Source organism: Acanthochromis polyacanthus, chromosome 6 (assembly GCF_021347895.1).
Source record: "Acanthochromis polyacanthus isolate Apoly-LR-REF ecotype Palm Island chromosome 6, KAUST_Apoly_ChrSc, whole genome shotgun sequence".
In the NCBI taxonomy this organism is placed as follows: Eukaryota; Metazoa; Chordata; class Actinopteri; family Pomacentridae; genus Acanthochromis; species Acanthochromis polyacanthus.
The window spans coordinates 44,043,054-44,068,895 of record NC_067118.1 but is presented as its reverse complement, the minus strand read 5'-3'; the positions used below and the strand labels follow the sequence as shown (position 1 = coordinate 44,068,895).

The 25,842-nt window shown below is 45.3% G+C and overlaps 1 protein-coding gene across 4 annotated transcripts in view; it reads right to left on the bottom strand.

Annotated features, from left to right (window-relative positions):
* The window catches only part of LOC127534415 (protein NLRC3-like), a 67,409-nt gene that overhangs the window by 6,029 nt on the left and 35,538 nt on the right, over nucleotides 1-25,842 (bottom strand). For 3 of the 4 annotated variants that reach the window (XM_051949517.1, XM_051949520.1, XM_051949518.1), the window contains exons 3-5: nucleotides 20,896-22,741; nucleotides 8,450-8,623; nucleotides 5,468-5,641 (exon numbers count right to left, since the gene is read on the bottom strand). In XM_051949517.1, the coding sequence (XP_051805477.1) occupies nucleotides 5,468-5,641; nucleotides 8,450-8,623; nucleotides 20,896-22,741 (2,194 nt within the window). The remainder of the gene's footprint in view (nucleotides 1-5,467; nucleotides 5,642-8,449; nucleotides 8,624-20,895; nucleotides 22,742-25,842) is intronic. The other variant, XM_051949519.1, reaches the window with a different exon arrangement.

Sequence of the window (25,842 nt, the reverse complement as noted above, 5' to 3'; positions counted from 1 at the left end):
AGCTGCAGCAGGAGACCAGGAGTGGGTCAATGAGCTGAATCTGTTCTTTAACAGGTTTGACTCTGCTCCCACTCCTCCCCCTCTCATCAAAGCACTGACCAGCCAGCTCCTTCTTCACACCTCAGTTCGAGACCACCAACAGCACCTCTCCTCCTCCCCCCACCCTCCACCACCTCTGGACTCCACATACAGCCCCACCACCTCTCCCTGTCTCACCCACCACCACCACCACCACCATCACCCCCTCTCCTGACATCCTCCTCCACCCCAAGCCTCTCCATAACAGCTGATCAGGTGAGAAGTGAGTTAAAAAAGATCAAGACTAGGAAAGCCGCAGGTCCTGATGGAATCAGCTCCAGACTCCTCAGAGACTGTGCAGACCAACTCTGTCAGGTGCTGCTCCACATCTTTAACCTGAGCCTGAGTCTGGAGAGGGTTCCCGTGTAGTGGAAGACTTCCTGCCTGGTTCCTGTCTCAAAGACCAGGAACCCCAGGGAGCCAAACCACTTCAGACCTGTGGCCCTCACTTTTCATCTGATGAAGACGATGGAGAGGATCATCCTCAGGAACCTCCGTCCCCTGGTGAGCCCACATCTGGACCCACTGCAGTTCGCTTACCAACCGAACATTGGAGTGGATGATGCAGTCGTCTACCTGACTCACCTGGAGGACACCGGCAGCACTGTGAGTGTCATGTTCTTTGACTTCTCCAGTGCTTTTAACACAATCCAGCCTTCTCTGCTCAGGGTGAAGCTTGAGGGAGCAGGAGTAGACAGTCACCTGGCTGCTTGGACCATCGACTACCTCACCAACAGACCACAGTACATGAGACTTCAGGACTGTGTTTCTGATGTAGTGGTCAGCAGCATGGGGGCCCCACAGGGGACAGTGCCCTCTACCTTTCTCTTTACCCTGTACACATCGGACTTCCTCTACAACTCTGAGAGCTGTCACCTCCAGAAATTCTCTGATGATACAGCCATTGTTGGGGGTGTGTCTAATGGGGACGAGCTGGAGTACAGGACGGTCATCTCTGACTTTGTCGACTGGTGTGAGCAAAACCATCTGCAGCTCAATGTCACTAAGACGAAGGAGATGATCATCGACTTCCACAGGAGGAGGACACCTCAGCCTGCACCAGTGAACATCCAGGGTTTGGATATTGAGATAGTGGACTCATACAAATACCTGGGTGTTCACCTCAACAACAAACTGGACTGGTCACACAACATAGAGGTCCTGTACAAGAAGGGCCAAAGTCGTCTCCACCTGCTGAGGAGACTGAGGTCCTTTGGAGTGTGCAGGACTCTGCTCCGGACATTCTATGACTCCATGGTAGCGTCTGCTGTTTCTATACAGTGGTCTGCTGGGGAGCAGGGAGCACTGAAAGGGACAGAAAGAGACTGAACAGACTGGTGAGGAGGGCTGGTTCTGTGCTGGACTGTTCCCTGGACACAATAGAGGAGGTGGGTGAGAGGAGGATGTTGACAAAGCTCACATCCATCAGGGACAATCCCTCTCACCCACTGCATGACACTGTGGAGTCTCAAAGTAGCTAATTCAGCAGTAGACTGAGACACCCAACCTACACACGTGGACAAAATTGTTGGTACCCCTCAGTTAAAGAAGGAAAAACCCACAATTCTCACTGAAATCACTTGAAACTCACAAAAGTAACAATAAATAAAAATTTATTGAAAATTAAATAATCAAAAACAGCCATTACTTTTGAATTGTTAACATAATTATTTAAAAAAACAAACTAATGAAACAGGCCTGGACAAAAATGATGGTACCTCTATAAAAGATTGAAAACTATTTGACCAGAGTGACATGATTAACTCAGGTGTGTCATTTAATTGACATCACAGGTGTTTCCAAACTCATAATCAGTCAGTCTGCCTATTTAAAGGGAGACAAGTAGTCACCCTGCTGTTTGGTGAAAAGGTGTGTACCACACTGAACATGGACAACAGAAAGCGAAGGAGAGAATTGTCCCAGGACATCCGAAAAAAATGATAGACAAACATCTTAAAGGTAAAGGCTATAAGGCCATCTCTAAACAGCTTGAAGTTCCTGTGACAACAGTGGCTCATATTATTCAGAAGTTCAAGACCCACGGGACAGTAGCCAACCTCCCTGGACGTGGCCGCAAGAGGAAAATTGATGACAAATTGAAGAGACGGATCGTTGGAATTGTATCCAAAGAGCCCAGAGCAACCTCCAAAGAAATTAAAGGTGAACTCCAAGGCCAAGGTACATCAGTGTCAGATCGCACCATTCGTCGTTGTTTGAGCCAAAGTGGACTTCATGGGAGACGACCAAGGAGGACACCACTGCTGAAAAAAACTCATAAAAAAGCCAGACTGGAATTTGCAAAAATGCATGTTGACAAGCCACAAAGCTTCTGGGAGAATGTCCTTTGGACAGATGAGACCAAACTGGAGCTTTTTGGTAAGGCACATCAACTCTATGTTCATAGACTCAAAAACCAAGTATACGAAGAAAAGAACACTGTCCCTACGGTGAAACATGGAGGAGGCTCAGTAATGTTTTGGGGCTGCTTTGCTGCATCTGGCACAGGGTGTCTTGAAAGTGTGCAAGGTACGATGAAATCTGAAGACTATCAAGGCATTCTGGAGAGAAATGTGCTGCCTTGTGTCAGAAAGCTTGGTCTCAGTCGCAGGTCATGGGTCTTCCAACAGGACAACGATCCAAAACACACAGCCAAAAACACCCAAGAATGGCTGAGAGAAAAGCGTTGGACTATTCTAAAGTGGCCTTCTATGAGCCCAGATCTGAATCCCATTGAACATATGTGGAAGGAGCTGAAACATGCCATTTGGAGAAGACACCCATCAAACCTGAGACAACTGGAGCTGTTTGCTCATGAGGAGTGGGCCAAAATACCTGTTGACAGCTGCAGAACGCTCATTGACAAATACAGAAATCGTTTAATTGCAGTGATTGCCTCAAAAGGTTGTGCAACAAAATATTAAGTTATGGGTACCATCATTTTTGTCCAGCCCTATTTCATTAGTTTTTTTTAAAATAATTATGCTAATCAACAATTCAAAAGTGATGGCTGATTTTGATTATTTGATTTTCAATAAATTTTTATTTATTGTTACTTTTGTGAGTTTCAAGTGATTTCAGTGAGAATTGTGGGTTTTTCCTTCTTTAACTGAGGGGTACCAACAATTTTGTCCACGTGTGTACAAGATGGAACGCTATCGCAAGTCATTCATTCATCTGCTGCAAGACTTTATAACATCAGCATCACTGGCTGATGTTAACACAAAACTGGACTCTGTCACATCATCCCTTACCACATAATCTGCACAGTTCTCTCGTACTTCACATCATTCCATAAGCCACCTTTCCCATCCTACACTCCTGAACATATTGTGATTGTTATTATGATTATCATTATATTGTTGTTTATTGTTGCTCTACTGTATGATGTATGCTGCTGTAAAATGGGAAATTTCCCAGGACACAGGGAGTAATAAAGGATTATCTTATCTGACATTTATTTCACTTTCTGCTCACAGTCACACAAACACACAAGAAGGAAACGTGGACAAAATGAGGCTCCAGACTCTAAAATATCTTCATGTTGTGGAACCATGGAGACGTTTCCATCAGGACTCTACATTCACATCATTTCATTCTTCATCCATCTGTCACTGATAGTGGAAAGTGTCCATCACAGTTTTCAGAGGACCAGGTGACGTCTTCAAACTCTTTTCTCAAACACAAACATCTTCACTTTCAAATGACTCAAACCAGAGAAAAGAAGAAAATCAGCAGAAAGTGAAGCAGGAAATGTTCCCATTGCTCCTGATAAATGACTTCAACTCTTCATCAACTGTCACAACTTTCGCTGCTGGATTTTCTGCTCATTCAACAACTGATGGATCAGCTTCATGTTTCATCAGCAGATAAATCAAACGGCTGCATCTTGGATTTCAACATTTCACTTTCTCAAACATCACATGGATTCATTCAAGTGTTGAACCAGCAGATCCATCATCCATCCATTCTCTATACACCGCTTTATCCTCACTAGGGTCATGGGGGGTGCTGGAGTCTATCCCAGCTGACTCGGGTGAAGACAGGGGACACCCTGGACAGGTCACCAGTCTGTCACAGGGCTACATATACAGACAAACAATCACACTCACATTCACACCTACGGGTAATTTAGAGTTACCAATTAACCTCAGCATATTTTTGGACTGTGGGAGGAAGCCGGAGTACCCGGAGAAAACCCACGCATGCACAGGGAGAACATGCAAACTCCATGCAGAAAGATCCCAGGACCAGGCTGGGATTTGAACCGGGGATCTTCTTGCTGTAAGGCGAAAATGCTAACCACTACTCCACTGTGCGTCCCTGAACCAGCAGATGCTGAATATTCATTTCTGTCACTCAGGATGAAAAGCAGCTTCAACTAGAAAAGCACTCGGAGAGCGCATACCTCCGCCATGCCGTTTGTGTGTCTGTCTGTCTGTCCATCTGTGTGTGTGTGTGTGTGTCTGTTTGTCTGTTAACAGCATACCTCAAAAAGTCATGGATGGATTTTCACCAAATTTTTACAGGATGTCCGGAAGAGCAAGAGTAAGAATCGATTAGATTTTGGAGGTCTGTCCTTCGACCTTCAAAAAATTCCTGGATCCAGACGGTGATTCGGATCACCTCCAAAATCTAATCGATTCTTACTCTTGCTCTTCTGGACATCCTGTAAAATTTGGTGAAAATCCGTCCATGACTTTTTGAGTTATGCTGTTAACAGACAAACAGACAGACACACACACACACACACACACACACACACACACATGTTTGTACTTCTATCTTAGTGAGGACATCCATAGGCGTAATGCATTTCCTAGAGCCTTACCCTAACCTTAACCATCACAACTGTTTGCCTAAACTTAATCCTTACCCTAACCTTCACCCTCAAACATGGCTGTTTCAAAGTGAGGACCGGCCAAAATGTCCTCACTTTGTAAAAATGTCCTCACTTTGATAGTTAAATGCAGAAAATGGTTCTCACAATGTAGCAAGTACAAGAACACACACACACACACACACACACACAGACGGACAGACAGACAAACAAACTCCGGTGATTACATAATAAAAACAGCTGCTAGTTGCTGCTGTCACTTTGAATGAAAGAGAAACATGAGGTCAGATATGAGCTGAAGATCACGTGTGTCAGAGTTTCACAGTCAATTATTCACTGGAGGATTTTTCTGCTTTTATTCAGCTTTGAAATGTGCAGCTCAACATTTCTCTGCCACAGTCCAAGGACTAAAGCAGAGAAGAAGAAAACAGACGTTACCATGAAGATCCTCAGTGTGGATCAGTAGAACATCAGCCTGATGGCTGCAGTTTAGAGTCACCACAACTTTACATCACATTCATCTCAGCACACAAAGAAAACATGATGTCTGACCCCAGAGTCTTCAGGATGCAGTCTGGACTCTCCAGAAAACCACTCAGATGTTTCACTGATGAATCCTGCAGGTTGTTCCAGCTCAGGTCCAGATGTTCCAGATGGGAGGGGTTGGACTTCAGAGCTGAGACCAGAGAATCACAGCTGATCTCTGACAAACTGCAGTCCCTCAATCTGAATAAAGAATAAAAGATGTGTTTAAAATCATTGATGATCCATCAGATGTGTTCAGGTTCTGAATGTGCAGATCAACATTACTTTGTCCTCATCAATCAGCTTTTCTCTAAAAGCAGCAGAGTGACTTTGTCCTTCTGTTATTGTGGATCATCATCATGTCAGCCTTCTACACACATCATCCACATGTCAGCACAACATTCATCCACCTATTCATGTCCACACATCAAGCTGTAATGCAGGGATGTGCAGAGGTGGGGGGTGGGGGGGCTGAAACACCTGCCCTTTTGTCAAAGTTGTATTTTTAATTTCAGTTTAATTTTATTTGAATAAGTTTTTTATTTGTAAGTGTAAGTGTGTGTGTGTGTGTGTGTGTGTGTGTGTGTGTGTGTGTGTGTGTGTGTGTGTGTGTGTGTGTGTGTGTGTGTGTGTGTGTGTGTGTGTGTGCAAAAGCATTTGAGGCTCAAAATAATAAATAAAACAAAAATACTAATAACTCAGATCTACCCTCCACAGTCACATGATCTACGTCTCTCTCTGACGTGTCCTGAGCTCAGCGCTGCTCGTCTAGAAACCAGAGACCCGAGGGAGGACTTCAACAACTGATGGTCCTGATGGTCCAGTGAGGAGGTTCTGCAGCGTTATTCCTTTGAGTACGGTGTATTTTAGCAAGATGACTGATGAAGTGAAGTGAGCATCCTGTGTGTGTGTCTGACTCTAACACACCTCTCATCAGTTCTAGCTGCTAGTTAACCACACAGTGCTGAGAGGATAAAGTATGCCAGGCTTCTTTTTCTTTCTCTATGTTTCTGTTGTCATGGGCAAAGTGCATCAGAGAGATGTATTATTTTACTGTCAGTGAGCTGCAGTGTGTTTCCTGTTTCTAGAGGTAATGAGGCAGAGGTTATTTATTTCACTAAAACTATGGACATGAATTTTCACATCATTTTGGACTATTGCAGTATAAATACAATAACAATAATAATTAGAAGAATTTGAATTGTGATTTTGTCAACCTCTCATTTAAAGATATCAGTACTTGTTTATAACATTTGTATATAAAGACAAATTAAATATAATATGCATAAATATAAAATATAGAACTTTTATACCTTTGCTGTCTTGTGCAAAGTGGATAGTCAAACTGAATAAAAGCACAAACACATTTAAATACATGATTTATGTTTATTTTTTAACTTTATTATTAGCACTATGAATAATAAAGGGCAGATTATAAATCAGCATCATGGAGCAAATCCATGTCTATACAGTAAATGTCTGGAAAAGGTATGAAATTTAAAAGCAAGGACTCCAGGAAGAGTAGCCACAGTTAAACAGGCCAGTGTCTAATGGGGATCTAAATTCAACTTTAAAATAACAATTTGAAGGACTTGATGGTGGCCTTATGAGGGTTTGAACCACTGACCTTCTAATCAGCAGTCCAGAGACTTAACCATTGTGCCACTGCTTCCATGTTATATTCTACATGAATATGGGTTCCTACAATTCAGCTGGAATTATCAGGTATGTTTCTGTACGGTGTTTCACATTCATGCTCCATGTGCCCCCTTTAAACTTGGAGCACCTGCCCCTCCAAAGGCCTCTGCACAGCCCTGCTGTAATGAGCAGCAAAAGTCAAAACAGAACTCTGATTCACGTCACTTGACAAACAAAAATAGTCCTGATTTATGAACAAAATGCAATAAGATTTGGTTTGCAAACACTTTAAACAAATAAGGTACTTTTTAACAGCAGTATTTCCTTTACACAGCAGCAGTTAAAATATTTCTTTTAAACCTCAACTTAAACAATAATGGAGTCAAATTAGTGGTGGGACGACAATAAGACAGTTAATTAATTAGAGGCTTTGTGATTGTTTAATCTCCATTTATGGCATTTTTGTCAAATAACTATCTGACACAATAAGTAAAGTTAAAATTAAATTTTCCAAATTTCAAATAAACTTTGGTTGAGAATTGAATAGATGAATAGACATATACGTGAACTTAAAAACTAAAATGTTTGTTTCATTTACATTTATCTACATTTTTCATCTGTCTGCTACATTCACAGATTACTGCAAACTCAAAGTGACATTAGAGCAATTACATTTAACATTAGAAGATTTTTTGTTCACTCAAGCACTTTCAGTGTCTTCAAAAGTGGTCTATTATGGGATGGCTACACTGTTTGCCGGTACCAGGACTGTCATAGCTAACGTTAGCTCTGGTGCTAACAGCAACATGTTTTACATTGAAGTGATCTGTCGACTTTAAGTGCTGCAGTGATCAGAAAACTAAAACTACGCTTTTATCCAAGCTGCCATCGGTAAGATTTTTAAAAGAACATTTTCCAGCCAACAAGCTCAATGAGGTCTGGTCTTCCATCACTGTTCACCAAACTTTCTTGTGGCTGATTCACTCTGCTTCCTGTGCATCTTGTTCACGACTGGAAAACAGACTTTAGGTTCATTAGGTTCAGTGTTTCTGGTGTGACAGAAATTATGGAACTCAGAAAGGTGGGATTAAATTAAATGCATTATTTTTTTATGTGTTATTTTTTCTGTAACTAATTAATCAAAGTTATTGCATTAAAATCCAAGTAAAATCAACATAACGCTACAGAACTCTACTCTCCACGCCACCGGTCTCCACACTGACAGTGACCCAAAAACGAAGGATTCACTTCATGAGATCAGCTCACACTAACATCAGCTTCAGCTTCTGACTGACACTAATCAAGTCAAAGTCCACCAAAGTTCCATATAGTTGAATATATAGAAAAAGCATCTACAGACAGTGAACTGACCTGATAGTCTCCAGTTTACAGTTTGGACTCTGCAGTCCATCACAAAGATGCTTCACTCCTGAATCCTGCAGCTTGCTCAAGCTCAGGTCCAGTTCTATCAGATGGGAGGGGTTGGACTTCAGAGCTGAGGCCACGACTTCACAGTGACTCTCTGAGAGTTCACAGTCAGAAAGTCTGTCATGAGACATAAATGACAAAACATGTTATTATGAAAAACACTTTAGATTTCCTTCATGCATTTGAAGCAGAACATTTGGACACATCAGTGGTTCAGCTGATCTTCTCTGTGTTTGACATGAAACTGAATTCTCATCAGCCTCTCTCACACCTGCACACTTTGAATCTGGAATCATTTGATATAAATCTATAGAATGTAAATGTTGAATCTGCAGATGGAGGACAGAAGATGGAGTTCCATTCAGGCTTCCATACTGTCCACAGTCTGTCAGTGTGATCTGATCCCACATCTGACTCCACAAAGTTCTCAGGAGAACATCTGGATCAGGAGAACATTTTCTGTCCTGCTTTTACTGGATTCAGGATATTGTGACTGAGTTGAGCTCAGTGAACATTTGAAGTAGAAAGATGATGATGTCTCTGCTGTGGACCTGCTGCTGTCAGCTTCACCTCCATCACTCAACATTTACAGTCTGCTGTCAAACGCTACACAAACCAAACTGATCACTGGACAACATCACACCTGAACATCATTAATATGAACATCAGGAAACAGTCAGATGTGATGACAGACCACTGAGTCAACTTTTGTCCTCAATGTGATTTTACGAACTTCTGAAAAACTTGTTCAGCAAAAACACAAAGAACAAACCAGTAAAGTAGAATCATTTCCACCTGTTGGGACAGTCATTCTGCGTGTAAGAGTTGGAATAAACCGGCAAAACGGAGAAAAATGGAGACACAGTCGACAGACATATCTTTGACCTGCTTGTCACACTTTTGTGAATAGGCATAGGCCATTTATTGAATTGCGCACCGGTGTGTAGCCACATAGCCACGCCCACAATCCAAAACTGGGTCAATCGGGGACAAAGAACCAATCACACAACACCCCCACTTGTTCCCAACTGCCCAAGTATAAACAATAACACAGTGCATCACATTACCATACATAATTTACATCAAATACCAAATAGAAAAATCACAAATCTGTCGATTCTTATTTTTGTAACAGCTTTTGTAAAAATATCTGCCACCATTCTATCTGTCGGACAATATTTAATTGTAATTTTCCCATCACAAATCACAGAGCGGACAAAATGATATCGGATATCGATGTGCTTGCATCGTTGGCGACACACAGGGTTTTTTGATAAGGAAATAGCACCTTGATTGTCTTCAAAAATAGTAACAGGTGTATAGTCCACTCCATTGTCCATTCCAGTCAACAAATTAGTTAAATAAAGACTCTCCTGTGCAGTAGCTGATAAAGCCATATATTCAGCTTCACAAGTGGACAAAGCCACAGTGGGCTGTTTCTTTGACTTCCAGGAAATGACAGGTCCATTTTCTGCCAAACTAAAGCAGTAACCAGTCACACTACGTCTATCATTCTGATCTGCTCCCCAATCAGCATCACAGTAAGCAAAAAGTGATAGATTATCATGTTTCCTGTAACACAACTCCTGATCCACAGTGCCTTTTAAATATCTCAACACATGTTTAGCTGCAACCCAATGTTCTTGTTTTGGTTGAGCAAGATATTGTGACAATTTACTCACAACAAAACTTAAATCTGGTCGGGTTGAGGTCATCACATAGATTAAACTGCCAACCATCTCACGGTATTTCTTTGGATCAGCAGGCTCACCTTCACTGCCAAATTTCATTTTCACTTCACATGGTGTCAATCTGGGTTTGCAATGAGTCATGTCAAATCGGTCCAGAATTTTGGTAATGCATCTCTTTTGATTCATTTTTATTTCCCCCCTTTTCTGGGCAAAATCGATGCCAAGGAAATGCCTCAATTTCCCAAGATCTTTAATTTTGAATTTTGCACCCAACATTTCCTTCACGTTCTCGAGGATTTGGCAATGACTCGCTGCAAGAATAATGTCATCAACCCAAATTATTAAAACAATTCTTTCACTTTCAGATTGTTTAGTGTAAACACAATTATCTGCTGTATTCTGAACAAAATTATTTTCAATAAGTACATCATGAAGCATTTTATTCCAATTTCGTCCTGACTGCTTTAGACCATAAAGCGATTTGTTAAGTTTACACACCAATTTCTCTCCTGTTTTTGATTTTATCTCGAATCCTTCAGGTTGTTCCATATAAATTTCACAATCTATAGGGGCATGCAGATAAGCTGTTTTAATGTCCATCTGATGGAGTTCTAAATCATATTGAGCTGCAAGCTGCATTAGGGCACGTACAGAAGTCATATCTGCCGTAGGTGAGAAAGTTTCATTATAATCAATCCCAGCCAATTGACTATAACCTTTCGCAACATATCTGGCTTTGTATAGGGTCTCAACTGGATTTTCTTTAACAGCAAAAACCCATCTGCCCCCCACTGCATGTTTGCCCTCAGGTAAGGATGTTAGTGTGTAGGTATCATTCTCAATTAGAGAGTCCATTTCTTCCTGCATTGCTTTAACCCACTTCTCTGATTTGGGAGAGTTAACAGCTTCTTGCAATGTCAGGGGAACATCACATGTCACACGATAACAATAGTCAATATCCATCAATGATCTATCTTCATCAAATTTCACTTCATAATCGTAATCTCTGTAAAATTTTGGGGGTCTCCTCTCTCTTTTTGGATAACGAGCACTTTGACTACTCTCATTCTCACTTTGTGAGTTGATATTCAATTCACTCTCCTCTGTTTTTAGTTCTTCAGGGATCATATTAGTCACATCCGGTTTTGGTGGCTCCCGTACACTTTGTCTATATTTAGAATAGTCATATATTTCTTCATCTGTCTGAGTGTCACATTCATTAGTTGTTCTTGTCACAAATTTTACCAGCCTATTTTTCATCACTTTACCAGTGCTTGGATAAAACACTAGAAATGCAGGACTGTTTTTGTCATAACCTACAAATATTCCTTTTTCACAGCGTGTGTCCAACTTTTTCTGATCATATTTGTAAGCAAAACACTCTGAACCAAACGCTCTCATTTTGGTCATATCAGGGATCTTCCCTGTTAACACAAAGTATGGGGTTTGTCCTAGTCGCCTGTTGAAACATCTATTTCTAATTATAGCAGCAGTTTGTACTGCATATGGCCACAACTGTTTTGGTAATTTACTTTCTATCAACATACAACGAGCCATTTCAAATAGAGTTCTCCAGGCCCTTTCTGCTGTCCCATTCTGATGGGGCGACCACGGGGCTGAGGTTTCATGTCTGATGGCATTTTGCCTTAGCAGTGACTGAAACACAGCTGAGGTATACTCAGTTCCATTGTCTGATCTTAAACATTTAATTTTTCCATATGGTGCAACATCAGCAATAAACCTCTCTGTAGCTTTGACAGTATCACTCTTAGATTTTAAAAAGTAAGTGAAAATGACTCCAGAATAATCATCTGTAAATGCAAGAGCAAATCTAAAGCCTTCTTTACTTGCTGGCTCTATTGGCCCAGCCAAATCAGTATGAACAAGCTCCAGTACATTTTTAGCTTTTTCATCTGGATCTGTATTTCTACTCTGAGCAAATTTACCTTTTATGCATACTTCACATTTCAGATTAGACCTCTCAGTTTTCCCTTTTATCTTCATACCGTTTGTTACACTTTCCAGCTTTAACACATCATCATAATTACAATGTCCCAATATTTCATGCCATGTCTGAATGTCATAACACACACTACATTGATCAGTTTCATTTTCAAGAATATCTAAATAAAATAGTCTGTCATGTGTGTTAATATCAAAAATTGTACCGTTTTTGTGGATAAGACGATTCTGTCCCTCTTTGAAGATGACAGTTGCTCCTTGGGCCGTTGCTGCTTTAACCGAGAAGATGTCCTGAGAAAAGGATGGGACGTAGAGCGCCTCCTTCAACATCAGATCCACATCACGGCCTTTATTGTCTCTCATGCGCACTTTGGCAGTACCTTTCTTTAGCGCAATCCCGCTAGCGCGCTCTCCATCAGCCAACTCCAGAATGTGACTTTGCGCTTGGAAGTTTGGATCAAACTCCTCAAACTTCTCCATATCAGTGATGATATGCCTTGTCGCTCCCGAGTCGACCATGAGGCCCCTCATCCTCTCAGCGTTGACCGGGGCGGCGGCATCCAGCTGGACCTTAAAGGCGAACGTGTGGTCTTCCTCATCCACCGCTTGCTTCACCTTGTCCCGTTTCCTCCGCCGACAATTTGCGTCCTTGTGCGTGGCGCTTTTACAAAGGCTACACCACTGTCTCTGGTCTCTACGCTCTCCAATGGAAGTGCACTCCGCGGCTTTGTGGCCCTTCAGACCGCAGGTGAAACAGGTGAGTTTTGCACTCCAATTATCTCTCCTGTCTCTTCCTTTCACCTTCATCACACTGTCCTCACCTGAGCCAGACGCACCACACTTCTCCGTGCTTTCATAGCTCCTCAGTTTAGTCTTAAAATCAGCAAATGACAACGTTGAATCACTCTGTGTAATGTGAACAGTGAATGGTTTGAACACATCAGGCAGACCTTTTAAAATCATCGCGGTCAGTAGACCGTCACTAAGTGTCTCTCCTGCATTACGCAGTGCTGTGATGGCAGTCTCCGCACGAATAATATAGTCTGTGACGCTCTCATTCATACCCTTTTGAAGAGATGTCAGCTCCGTGTATAGACTTATTACGCGCGGCTTTCCCTTCCCTGCGTAATGGTCGCGCAGGATCTGGAGCGCTTTTCTTCCGTCATCAGCAGCATCTCTCATTACAAGAGACAAACTTTTATCGTCCAACAACTGGATCAAGACTGCATATGCCTCCTCATTTTTATTTGCATCTGCTGCAACACCATCTGAGCCTGCAGCGGGGGCTCCACCCAGGATGGTAGTCTTCAGGTCCAGCAGACGCAAATGTGCCAGGAACTTCGTTTCCCAGAGCTCATAATTCTTTTCATCTCCGTCAAACAATAAACGATTCCATCGGCTTCCAAACTCTTTACTGGGCCCATAACCTGTTGGGACAGTCATTCTGCGTGTAAGAGTTGGAATAAACCGGCAAAACGGAGAAAAATGGAGACACAGTCGACAGACATATCTTTGACCTGCTTGTCACACTTTTGTGAATAGGCATAGGCCATTTATTGAATTGCGCACCGGTGTGTAGCCACATAGCCACGCCCACAATCCAAAACTGGGTCAATCGGGGACAAAGGACCAATCACACAACACCACCATAAAGTCTCACAAACATGTTATCAGGGTTTGTAGGATTAAAAACACAAGCTTTAGATAGAAACTGTTGGACAAGTGACTCAATCACTTCACTGATCTCAGAATTGTTCTCTACCTGATAAACCAAATCACTGTTACATTTTCAGTATCATCTCATCGTTGTCACGTGAGGCTACAGCAGCTGCTTCAGCTCAACGTCAAAAATCATTTAAAAAAAGAATCATTAATCTATCCGAAATTGAAGAAAAACTTCATAAACAACTGAATAAGTTAAACAGCAGTGTGGCGATGGGCGTGGGAGAGCTCAGCTGCAGGAGAGAGAGGTGTGGAGGGGTGCGTGGAGGCAGCGTCAAGGTAATTGACACAGGTGATGATAATCGGCTGACCTGATTATCTCCACAGTAGCAGCCGGAGCGGAGGATAAAAAGTCGGGCGGACGGAGAAGACGAGGAGGAGCAGCGGAGAGACAGCGGAGGCTGCATAGACTGAGGAGCAGCGGAGGCTGCATAAACTGTGGGACAGCGGAGACAGGGGGAACTGAGAGGCAGCGGAGGCTGCGGAGAACTTTAAGTAGTAAAGTAATAAACAATATTCCCTCGACAACCAGGGCGTGTGTGTATTGAGTGGACCCACGGACAGCGAACTTGTCACATTGGCACCCAACCGGCACTTGATACACGGGGATGTCTGCGCCTCCGGCGGAACCGGTGCAGCCTGTGGCTGCGCTGGCCCAGATGCTCCGGGACTTGGCGGCGATGCACGCCGACCAGGCGGCGGCGAATCGGCGGCACCTGGAGGCGCTGCACCAGCAGACGGAGAGGCAGACCCGCGTCTTGGAGCAGCTGTTGTCTCGACCGGGGGGATCACCGGGCTCCTCCTCCTCCATCTCCGGGCTGTCTCTTCAAAAGATGACGGCGGAGGATGACCCGCAGTCGTTTTTGGACATGTTCCAGGCCACGGCGGTGGCATGTGGATGGCCGCAGACGGAGTGGGCGGTGCGGCTGCTTCCCCTACTGACGGGGGAGGCCCAGACGGCAGCGATCAGCCTGCCGGCGGCGGCCCGAAGGAATTTCGCCGATGTCAGGAAGGCGGTGCTGGACAGGACGGGCCTCTCGCCTGAGGACCACCGGCACCGTTTCCGGGGCGCTCGGCTGGGGGTGGGCGACCGCCCGTTTGTGTTCGCCCAGCAGGTGAAGGACGCAGCAACCAGGTGGCTGCTGCCGGGGGAGACCGCGGGGGAGAGTCTGCTTCTGGAGAAGATTGTGGTGGAGCAGTTCATCGAGGGGTTGCCAGGGGAGACGAGCAACTGGGTGAGGTGTCATCGCCCGGCCGATCTGGGGACGGCAGTGACGCTGGCCGAGGATCACCTGGCGGTCCAGGCGGAAGGCCAAGGACGGGCACCTCCCGGGATGCGACCGACACCAGCGCCACGCAGGAAAACCCTGGCTGCGCAGACATCGGCGCCACGTTCACCGACGCCGCCGGTTCCGGCGCCCCGTACTAACCTCTCTTTTGCTTCTCCTCCACACCAGGCTCCGGCTGCTGCTGACGCTGTCTCCAACCCACCGGGGGCTCCTCAAACGTCAGGACAGGAGTGCTGGCGGTGTGGGCAGCATGGCCATTTCCGATGGGAGTGTCTGCTCATGGAGGTCGGCCAGGTGGTTCGGGTTGCCGGCACGCCAGCACCCTCTCCCGGTCCGGGAGGGACATACAGCGTTCCGGTAAGGATCCAGGGGGGTGTACATCGGGCTATGGTGGATTCGGGCTGTGGACAGTCCCTGATTCACCAAAACCTGGTTCGACCCGGGGCATTGGTGGAGGCATCCTGGGTGAGGATAAGGTGTGTACATGGGGATGTTCACAAATATCCTGTTGTGCCAGTGGAAGTTAGATTCAGGGGAAAAAAGCATATTATAAAGGCCGCGGTTAGCTCCCGCCTTATGCACCCCCTTATTTTGGGTACGGATTGGCCTGGGTTCCAGGGGGCAGTTGGGGAAATGTGTGGGAGTGCGTTCACGAGCGGTAGGGACGTGTGATATGTGTGCTGTGCTCAGCGGTGACGCGAGGTTATCCGACACTGCAGACGGGGAGGGGGATCCCGTGGGACCTCGTCAGGAGGCTCCGCGGGTTCCTGTCCTACACCCCATGGAAGATTTTCCTCTGGAACAGTCTCGAGATGATACTCTGTGCTCAGCTTTCGACCAAGTGATAAAGATTGATGGTCAGTTTGTGCACCCGGGCACAGCACCTACATATCCACACTTTTCATTGATCAGAGACAGATTATACCGAGTGACTCGTGACACTCAGACACAGAGTATAGTCACCCAATTGTTGGTGCCGAGGGGCCGCCGGGAAACTGTTTTCCAGGCGGCACATTTCAACCCAATGGCTGGTCACATGGGGTATGAAAAAACACTCGACCGGATCATGACCCGATTCTATTGGCCTGGCATTCGGGAGGACGTCCGCCGGTGGTGTGCGTCTTGTCCTGAATGCCAGTTGGTTAACCAACCGGCCATCCCGCGGGCGCCTTTGCACCCATTACCACTGATAGAGGTTCCATTTGAAAGAATTGGCATGGACCTCATCGGGCCATTTCACCGGAGCGCACGAGGATATCGGTTTGTGTTAGTCCTAGTGGATTACGCAACACGATATCCCGAAACAGTGCCGTTGCGCACCATCTCTGCAAAGAGTGTTGCACAAGCACTGTTTCAGGTCATCTCCCGGGTTGGAATCCCCAAAGAGATTCTGACTGACCAGGGCACCTCGTTTATGTCACGAACACTTCGGGAACTTTACGAATTATTGGGCATCAAGTCTATTTGGACAAGTGTGTACCACCCACAGACCGATGGTCTGGTGGAGCGTCTGAATAAGACCTTGAAGAACATGATTCGTAAGTTCATTCACGAGGAGAGTAGCAATTGGGATAAATGGCTGGACCCTCTGTTGTTTGCAGTGCGGGAGGTGCCCCAGGCCTCCACGGGATTTTCTCCCTTTGAACTCTTGTTTGGCTGGAAGCCACGTGGGGTTTTGGACCTGGTTAAAGAAAACTGGGAGGAAGGTCCAAGCCCAAGTAAGAATGAAATACAGTACGTCCTGGACCTTAGAGCAAAACTCCAATCACTGGGACAGCTTTCACGTGAGAATTTGCTCAGGGCCCAGGAACGACAACAACGCCTGTACAACAGAGGGGCAAAGCTCAGACAATTTTCACCGGGAGACAAAGTGCTTGTATTACTTCCATCTTCTAGCTCGAAATTACTCGCCAAGTGGCAAGGGCCCTTCGTGGTCACACGACGAGTAGGGGAGGTGGGACGCTCTGACAGGGGAGAAGCAACACAGATTTACCACCTCAACCTCCTAAAAGCATGGAGAGAGGCGGAGTCGGCTTCTTTGGTGACTGTAGTTGAAGAGAGAGACGAGTTAGGGCCTGAGGTTCCAAAGCTGGGCAATTCCACCTCACTCCCTGTTGAAAACCACCTCTCGCAGTCCCAAAAAGCCGACATTGCCATGTTGCAGGAGCGGTTTGCTGATGTGTTTTCCCCCCTGCCAGGGCGTACAGACCTCATACAGCACCACATCGAGACCCCCTGAGGCGTGAGGGTTTTTTCACGACCTTACAGACTACCTGAACATAAGAGAAAATTAGTTCAGAAGGAATTGAAAGCAATGCTAGAGATGGGAGTGATAGAGTCAAACAGTGCCTGGTGTAGCCCCATCGTTCTTGTCAAGAAGGATGGGTCTATACGGTTCTGTGTAGACTACCGCAGGGTGAATGACGTGTCACGGTTTGATGCCTATCCTATGCCCAGGGTCGACGAGCTCCTGGATCGGCTGGGCACTGCGCGTTTTTTCACCACACTGGATTTGACCAAGGGCTACTGGCAGATTCCCCTATCACCGGAGTCCAGGGAAAAAACGGCCTTCTCCACTCCGTACGGTTTGTACCAATTCGTGACACTTCCGTTCGGGTTGTTCGGAGCCCCAGCCACGTTCCAACGTCTCATGGACAAGGTTCTGCGGCCGCACGCAGCATATGCAGCCGCCTACCTGGATGATGTTATCATCCATAGTGATAGCTGGGCGGCGCATGTGCGGCAGGTGGCCGCGGTGCTGGAGTCCCTGAGACAGGCGGGGCTGACGGCCAACCCGAGGAAGTGTGCGGTTGGACGGAGGGAGGTACGGTATCTGGGTCACCACTTGGGCGGCGGGCAGGTGCGCCCACAGGTGGACAAGACGGCAGCAATCGCAGCCTGTCCGCGGCCCAAGTCCAAAAAAGAGGTACGGCGGTTCCTGGGGCTGGCGGGCTACTATCAGCGGTTCATCCCTAAGTTCTCGGACCTGGCCAGCCCCTTGACCGACCTGACTCGGAAGAGTGCTTCAGATCCGGTCCAGTGGACGGAGCAGTGCCAGCGGGCGTTTGAGGGGATAAAGCAGGCCCTCTGTGGGGAGCCACTCCTCTACACACCTAACTTCTCTCTCCCTTTTTTCCCTGCAGACTGATGCGTCGAACAGGAGGCTGGGGGCCGTTTTGTCCCAGCAGGTGCAGGGCGTCGACCGCCCAGTAGTTTACATCAGCCGCAAGTTGTCTGAGAGGGAGGCTCGCTACAGCACGGTAGAGAAGGAGTGCCTGGCAATCAGGTGGGCAGTCGGGGCCCTGTGCTACTACCTCCTGGGACGCCCATTCACCCTCTGTTCGGACCACGCCCCTCTCCAATGGCTCCATCGCATGAAGGATACCAACGCCCGAATCACACGGTGGTATCTAGCTCTACAGCCTTTTAAGTTCAGTGATTCATAGGCCGGGGGCGCAGATGGCCGTGGCTGACTTCCTCTCCCGCTCCTTGGAGCCGGTGGGGGGAGTTGGTTAGGCCGGATGGCTCCCCGGCCTAAGTCGGGCGGTGGGGATATGTGGCGATGGGCGTGGGAGAGCTCAGCTGCAGGAGAGAGAGGTGTGGAGGCAGCGTCAAGGTAATTGACATAGGTGATGATAATCGGCTGACCTGATTATCTCCACAGTAGCAGCTGGAGCGGAGGATAAAAAGTCGGGCGGACGGAGAAGACGAGGAGGAGCAGCGGAGAGACAGCGGAGGCTGCATAAACTGTGGGACAGCGGAGACAGGGGGAACTGGGAGGCTGCGGAGAACTTTAAGTAGTAAAGTAATAAACAATATTCCCTCGACAACCAGGGCGTGTGTGTGTATTGAGTGGACCCACGGACAGCGAACTTGTCACAAGCAGTTATTTCATTAGAGAGAATAATCAGCTAAAAGCTGTTTGTCTGATCCTATAAAGCCAAGTTCAGAAGCTCCTTGTGTAAAAAGAAATTCAGTGAAGACTGTCAAATAGTCAACATGTTGTAATAAAATGATGCTGTGATAAAACCTGTACCAGAACCTCTACTGTATATTCTGAAATAAACAGTTCAGACTATTAATCACATCTGTTATCTGACTGTCAGTATTATTGGTCATTAATAGAGAGACAAATGTTAAATAGTGAATTATGTTGATGTTTATTTCTGACAATCAGATGTTAACTGAACTGTTTGGGAGGTACGAGATTTACTTTTACCTCAGTAATGTTCTCAATGTCAAACAGAGTCATCTCTCTAAAACAAACCTCAGGCTGCCTGAGTCAGTTCAAAATCAGATACAGACTAAAACATGTCACTCTAGAGGAACTTTCTGTTGATGGATTTCAGTCTGACAGGTTGGAAACAGGACATTCACATTCCTGCTGCTAGAACTACTTTCTTCTGTGCATCCAGCACATCCTCTCTTTGAAACACTTTTTTAAAAAGTCCCAGTGGAACCATGAGCTCCACTGACTTCACCTTAATTGTAGCAATTGAGCCTCCACCACCTTTAATACACCTGCTGCCTGCATCCAGCTGCTGCACAACTGCATCCTTTCATCACCATCATTTTGACCTTGTGGTATCTGATCTGTTACATGTATTACCTAATAAGTTAATAGTATAGAAACTGTTTTGTTTGTTCTAGTATTTGATATGAGTTGCTTGTTATATGTAGTGTCTGCTCTGGTGTCTCTGACCACAGATGGAAACAGCATTATATTCAACCCATGCCATGGGAAAGTGTTCTCCTGTTTACAGAGCCCTGTTGGAGGTGTTTTTATGAGGGTTCTTCTGTCCAAAACACTGATTTAGGGATTCTTCAGCTGTTGTAGACAAGGGGGAGTTGTTTGGGGATGCTCGCTGCTTTCCCCATATGGTAGGCAATAAAGAACCATTTGTTTTAACTCCCTATATGTTGAAAACCTATAAAACCTGATTGCTGGTCATTGTCCAGCAAGGAGGATTCAATTGGCCGGCTCCTTCCAGGCAGGTTCTGTCTGTACTGATGCTGCTCTTTCCTTTAATAAAATACTATTAAAGAAAGTCAGTGTCACGGACATTTCTCCTTCACCTGCACATCATGGACACCAGAGAGAGAAACAATGACAACCTCAAAGCAGTTGATGTTGTTAGCAAAACAGCAGAATGACTTAATGACTTCATCTGACCTTAGAAAACTGACCTGCACCACTACATGGACAGACTTCTGCTGTTGTAAAGTACTTTGTCTTCAGACTAGCAGAGCTCTGTTTCGATCAGCTCATCCAAAGATGCTGTTGTGATGAATGTTACTGATAGAGTTTGACATGAGTCAGTACAATGGAACGTCGACTTCATTTGCATGAAGTTAACGTCAAACTCTCTTTAAATGTTCTTTCCATACAGCCAGCTTCATCAATGACATCCATTCATTTATTTTACATTACAGGACCTAAATGTCAGAACTAAATAAAAAGTCCTCCAACAGAAAAAGCAGATGTCTTTAGCTCAGTGATCTCACCTCTAACTGCATGTAAAGGATGAAGGAGAAAATTTGTGACTGACATTTTCACAGCGTTTGAAACAGCTCAGGAACATCTGAGACTAAACACAGCTGAACATGTGATGTTTGGAACAAATCAGTGGAACATTAAGAATAATGAGATGTTCTAATGAGAAGATCTGAAGAACTGAACAACTGATCTACACTGACTGATCATGTTCATCACATCTGGACTCACCCAGCCTTTCTGCAGTTCCTCACAGCTGGAATCAGTCTCCGTTTTCCCTCCTTTGATGTTCTGTACTTGTTCAGGTCCAACTCATTCAGAACCTCCTCTGACATCTGCAGCATGTAGGCCAGAGCTGAGCAGTGGATCTCAGAGAGTTCCTTCTCTGATCTGTTCTTTGACTGAAGGAACTCTTGGATCTCATGATGTACTGAGAGATCCTTCATCTCCATCAGACAGTGGAAGATGTTGATGCTTCTGTCTGGAGACATTTCGTCACTGTTCATCTTCTTCAGGTTCTTGATGACTCTCTGGATCATTTCTGGATGGTTCTTTGTCCGACTCTGCAGACCTCCTAAGAGTCTTTGGATCATGGAACGGTTCTCTGTCTGACCCAGCAGACCTCCTAAGAGTCTCTGGTTGGACTCCAGACAGAGGCCATGAAGGAAGCGAACAAACAGGTCCAGGTGACCATTTTTACTTCTGAGGGATTTCTCCATGACTCTCTTCAGGAACACATCCAGAGTGTCTCTGTTCTTGTTTTTCCAGTCTTTTCCCAGGAAGTCCTCCAGAACCTTCTCCTTCCTGTTGGTGTAACAGTGGAACATGTAGACTGCAGCCAGAAACTCCTGAACACTCAGATGGACGAAGCAGAACACCTTGTCCTGGTACAGTCCTCTCTCCTCTTTAAAGATCTGTGTGAACACTCCTGAGTACACTGAGGCTGCTTCCATATTGATGCCACACTCTGTCAGGTCGGACTCATAGAAGATCAGGTTTCCTTTCTGCAGCTGTTCAAAAGCCAGTTTTCCCAGCAACTCAATCATCCCCTTGCTGTCTGGACTCCAGTGTGGATCTGTCTCAGCTCCTCCATCATACTTGACCTTCTTGACTTTGGTCTGAACCACCAGGTGGTGGATGTACATCTCAGTCAGGGTTCTGGGCAGATCTCCTCCCTCTCTGGTTCTCAGCAGCTCCTCCAGAACTGTAGCAGTGATCCAGCAGAACACTGGGATGTGGCACATGATGTGGAGGCTTCGTGATGTCTTCATGTGGGAGATGATGCTGCTGGCCTGCTCCTCATCTCTGAATCTCTTCCTGAAGTACTCCTCCTTCTGTGGGTCAGTGAACCCTCTGACATCTGTCACCATGTCCACACAGTCAGGAGGGATCTGATTGGCTGCTGCAGGTCGTGTGGTTATCCAGAGGCGAGCAGAGGGAAGCAGATTCCCCCTGATCAGGTTTGTCAGCAGCACATCCACTGAGGTGGACTCTGTAACATCAGTCAGGACCTCATTGTTGTGGAAGTCCAGAGGAAGGCGACACTCATCCAGACCGTCAAAGATCAGCACAACCTGGAAGTCTTCAAACCTGTAGATTCCTGCTGCTTTGGTTTCACTGAAGAAGTGATGAACAAGTTCCACCAAGCTGAACTTTCTCTCTTTCACCACATTCAGCTCTCTGAAAGTCAATGGAAACATGAAGTGGATGTCCTGGTTGCTTTTGTCTTCAGCCCAGTCTAGAGTCAGCTTCTGTGTTAACACTGTTTTCCCGATGCCAGCCACTCCCTGTGTCATCACTGTTCTGATTGGTCCATCTCTTCCATGTGAGCCTTCAAAGATGTCTTCTGGTCTGATGCTTCTTTCTGCTCTGTCTGCTTTCCTGGATGCTGCTTCAATCTGTCTGACCTCATGTTCATCATTGACCTCTGCAGTCCCTCCCTCTGTGATGTACAGCTCTGTGTAGATCTCATTCAGGAGGGTCGACTGTCCTGCTTTAGCGATGCCCTCAAACACTCTCTGGAACTTCTTCTTCAGGCCACATTTAAGTTTACGTCTACAAACTGGAGCAGCAAGTTCTGAATGAAAAAACAACATGAGATCAATGAATAAATGACATTAAATATTACAGCAGTTCATCCTCCTAAAGAATGATTCTGTGAATATATTCTGAGACTTTAGTAAATGTTCTGTTGATCAGCAGCTTCAGTCTTTACACAAATCCTCTTACTGCTCTGCAGACTGTCAGCCAGCTTCTCCTGCTTCATCCTCCTCAGGAACAACACTGTGATCTGTAAAAACATCTCTCTGCTGCTCCTCTGATCTTCATCATCAGCCTCCAACTCCTCCTCATCATCCCTCTGACTCTCTGAGCATTCTGGGTAATCTGGACTTGCAACCTTCTGCATCTTCTTCAGCTCTTTCTTCACAAAAGTCACCATGTTGTCCTCCAGCAGCTGGAACAGAGAAATGTGTGAATGAGTCCATCAGAGTCAAATCATGGAGCCAAACATCAGATCCATGTTGGACACACTGACAGTCCACTGGTCTACAAAGAGCAGCATGGAGACGCCTGAACACAACAGATGGAGAAGAACTTGTTGTCCATGAACTCACCATGAATATGGAGTCCAGGTGATGCTGCTGGACAGACTGAACTCTGGGAACCTCTGAGTTCTGCTGCTCCACTCTGTGGATCAACATCAACAGTTAGATCTCAGTACATCTGTCCACACAGACAAATTAAATCATAGAAAATGTATTTATATCGTGAGTTTAAAAATAACCTGAGTTGACCAAAGTAATATACATGCTAGCAGATAAGCAGAAAACAGTTATGTACAGACAGACAATCTAAAATTTAATAGACACTGTGAATGTATAGACAATTTAAAACTAGTCAAATCAATGAGTAAAATAAAATAAAATGGTGTAAAATATGATAACAGGCAGGAGAGGATAGCAACATGTATGATCAAATTCTCAAATAAATATGAAGTCTTTGGACCATTGAGAGCAGCTAAAAGCCATTGAAAACATGAACATCAAGGTTTTTCTTGAAAATATTATTAGACTGAAAGAGGAAGGCTGCTCCAAAGCTTTGGACTCTGACCCGACTGTAAAGGTTGGACCTCCCAGCAGCCTCAGTCATGAACAGTTATTAGCAGTTGTTCTGATCAAGCTGATATGAGGCCTTGAGGTGGAGGAGGAGCAAAGAGGTTCAGAAATGTCCCAAGGTGTCAACCTTTGCATGGTTTCATACATAAAACCACCTTAAACTCAATTTTGTATTTATCTAGTAACCAGTGTGGGCATGAGAGGACAGGTTTAAAGCTTTCCTTTGTTTTGGTGTCAGTTAAAAGTCTGGCAGCAGAATTCTGCACCAGCTGCAGACCAGACAGTGAGGCTTGATCAATACCAGGTACAGTAAGTTACAGCAGTCTAACCATGAGGAAAGGTTGTGGCTATCATCCTGCTATTGAACCATTATCTCTGTTGGAATTCTCCCCTCTTTCCCTATCAGTGAGTTAATGTTTTCTTTGTCACAGGAAACAACAACAGCAACCTTAAGGCAGCAAACTACTGCACTTAGAATCAAACTGAAACACAAGTTTAGCTACTGGATCACACAATAATGCAGATCTGATTGATTTTGTGCGGAATTATCCATTTTAATCACAGTGGTCGTCTCCCTTCATGCAAATTTTCCAACATAACAAGTCCAGCTGTCACTATGTTCAGTGAATGTTCAGTGGGATTCATTTGAAGAAATACAAGCAAGCCAGAGCATTTTCATCTATAACAGAATGATGGGGGGTGCAGCCTGTATGTTCCACAGAGTGGGCTGGAAAAACCACAGGACAAGACAAGATCAGCTTCACTGATCCTTCACCGAAGAAATTCATGCACCATAGCAGCTGGATAAAGATAAGGCAGAAAGAAGCACTACAATTACAAAGAGATATTATAACCTATATTTATACAGGTAATCGCATCGAGACATGGGGTCTCATTCTCAAGATGTCAGGCCAGCCGCTGGCTGTGTGCCTCCTTCCCTCCCCCTTTTTCCTGTTTCTAGGTGTCTTCTCTGTGTGGCTGCAGCTCAGAGCTGGAGCTGGTTGTAATCGGCGGCGGAAATAGTGACACGTGTGGTTCCAGCCAATCAGCATGACTTCCTCAAGCTACAAGAGCAGACACCACTCGTTCCCCTGCTCTGGATCGTGACGCTACCCGTAATAGGTTTAGTGTCTATAGTCTAAGTTTACGCCTTTGTATGCCTTTAGTAACTCTGGTTTCTGTTCTGCCCTAGCCGTGGTTACCGGCGCCTTCCGTATGCCGACTGGGACTCCTCCAATTCACCTCCAGAATCCTTCGAGACCACCAAGGATATCACCTACCGACTTCTCCGGTCCATCCAGCGTCGTCAGCCCACAACTCCCCCTCTGTGTCTCATTCCTGGAGACTCATCAGTCGAAGCCCAGTCCGAGCGTCTCTTTGAGTTTATTGAGTTTTGTTTTGATTTTGCAAGTAAGTCGTTTCATTCTTGGCCATATATGCACAGTAGTTCAAGCCCTTTTGGTTTCACTTTTAGCTAACTGTTTGCCTTAGTGTTGCCGAGTGCTTAGTACTTTTAGTTTACCTGAGTTTTCCGTCATAAGTTTTGATTAATGATTGTCCTCCTACCTCTAGGAGCAGTAGAGCTTAGTTAGCCTTCCTTATTTGTTGTTTGTTAGCCTTCCGCCTGCTGGCAGCTACTTGTGTTCAGGCAATAAAACCTCTTAAAAACTCACTCACTGGTGTACTCGTTCATTCCCTGCATCTGAGCTCCAGTCCAGAACCCTGACACAAGAGAGACCTGTCCTCAAATAAAATAACAAAACAACCGAATCACCGAAAACCAACACGAGGGGACCTGTACTAGACAAAACAACAATACAACACTGAGTTACAGACAGACAGGGTCATGACAAAACACAACAAAAGCACAGATTTCAGGGTACAAAAGATATTTAGGAAGCGAAAAAAGACCTAGAATTACTCTCTGTGGTGTAAACAACGTTAACAGGAAAACCCGGCGTTCATGAATAGGAAACAAAATGGCACCCATAGATCACGTGACCAAAATTTATTGGACCCGTCATGTCGCTACTCTCTTAATATAGGGACTCTAATCATCACC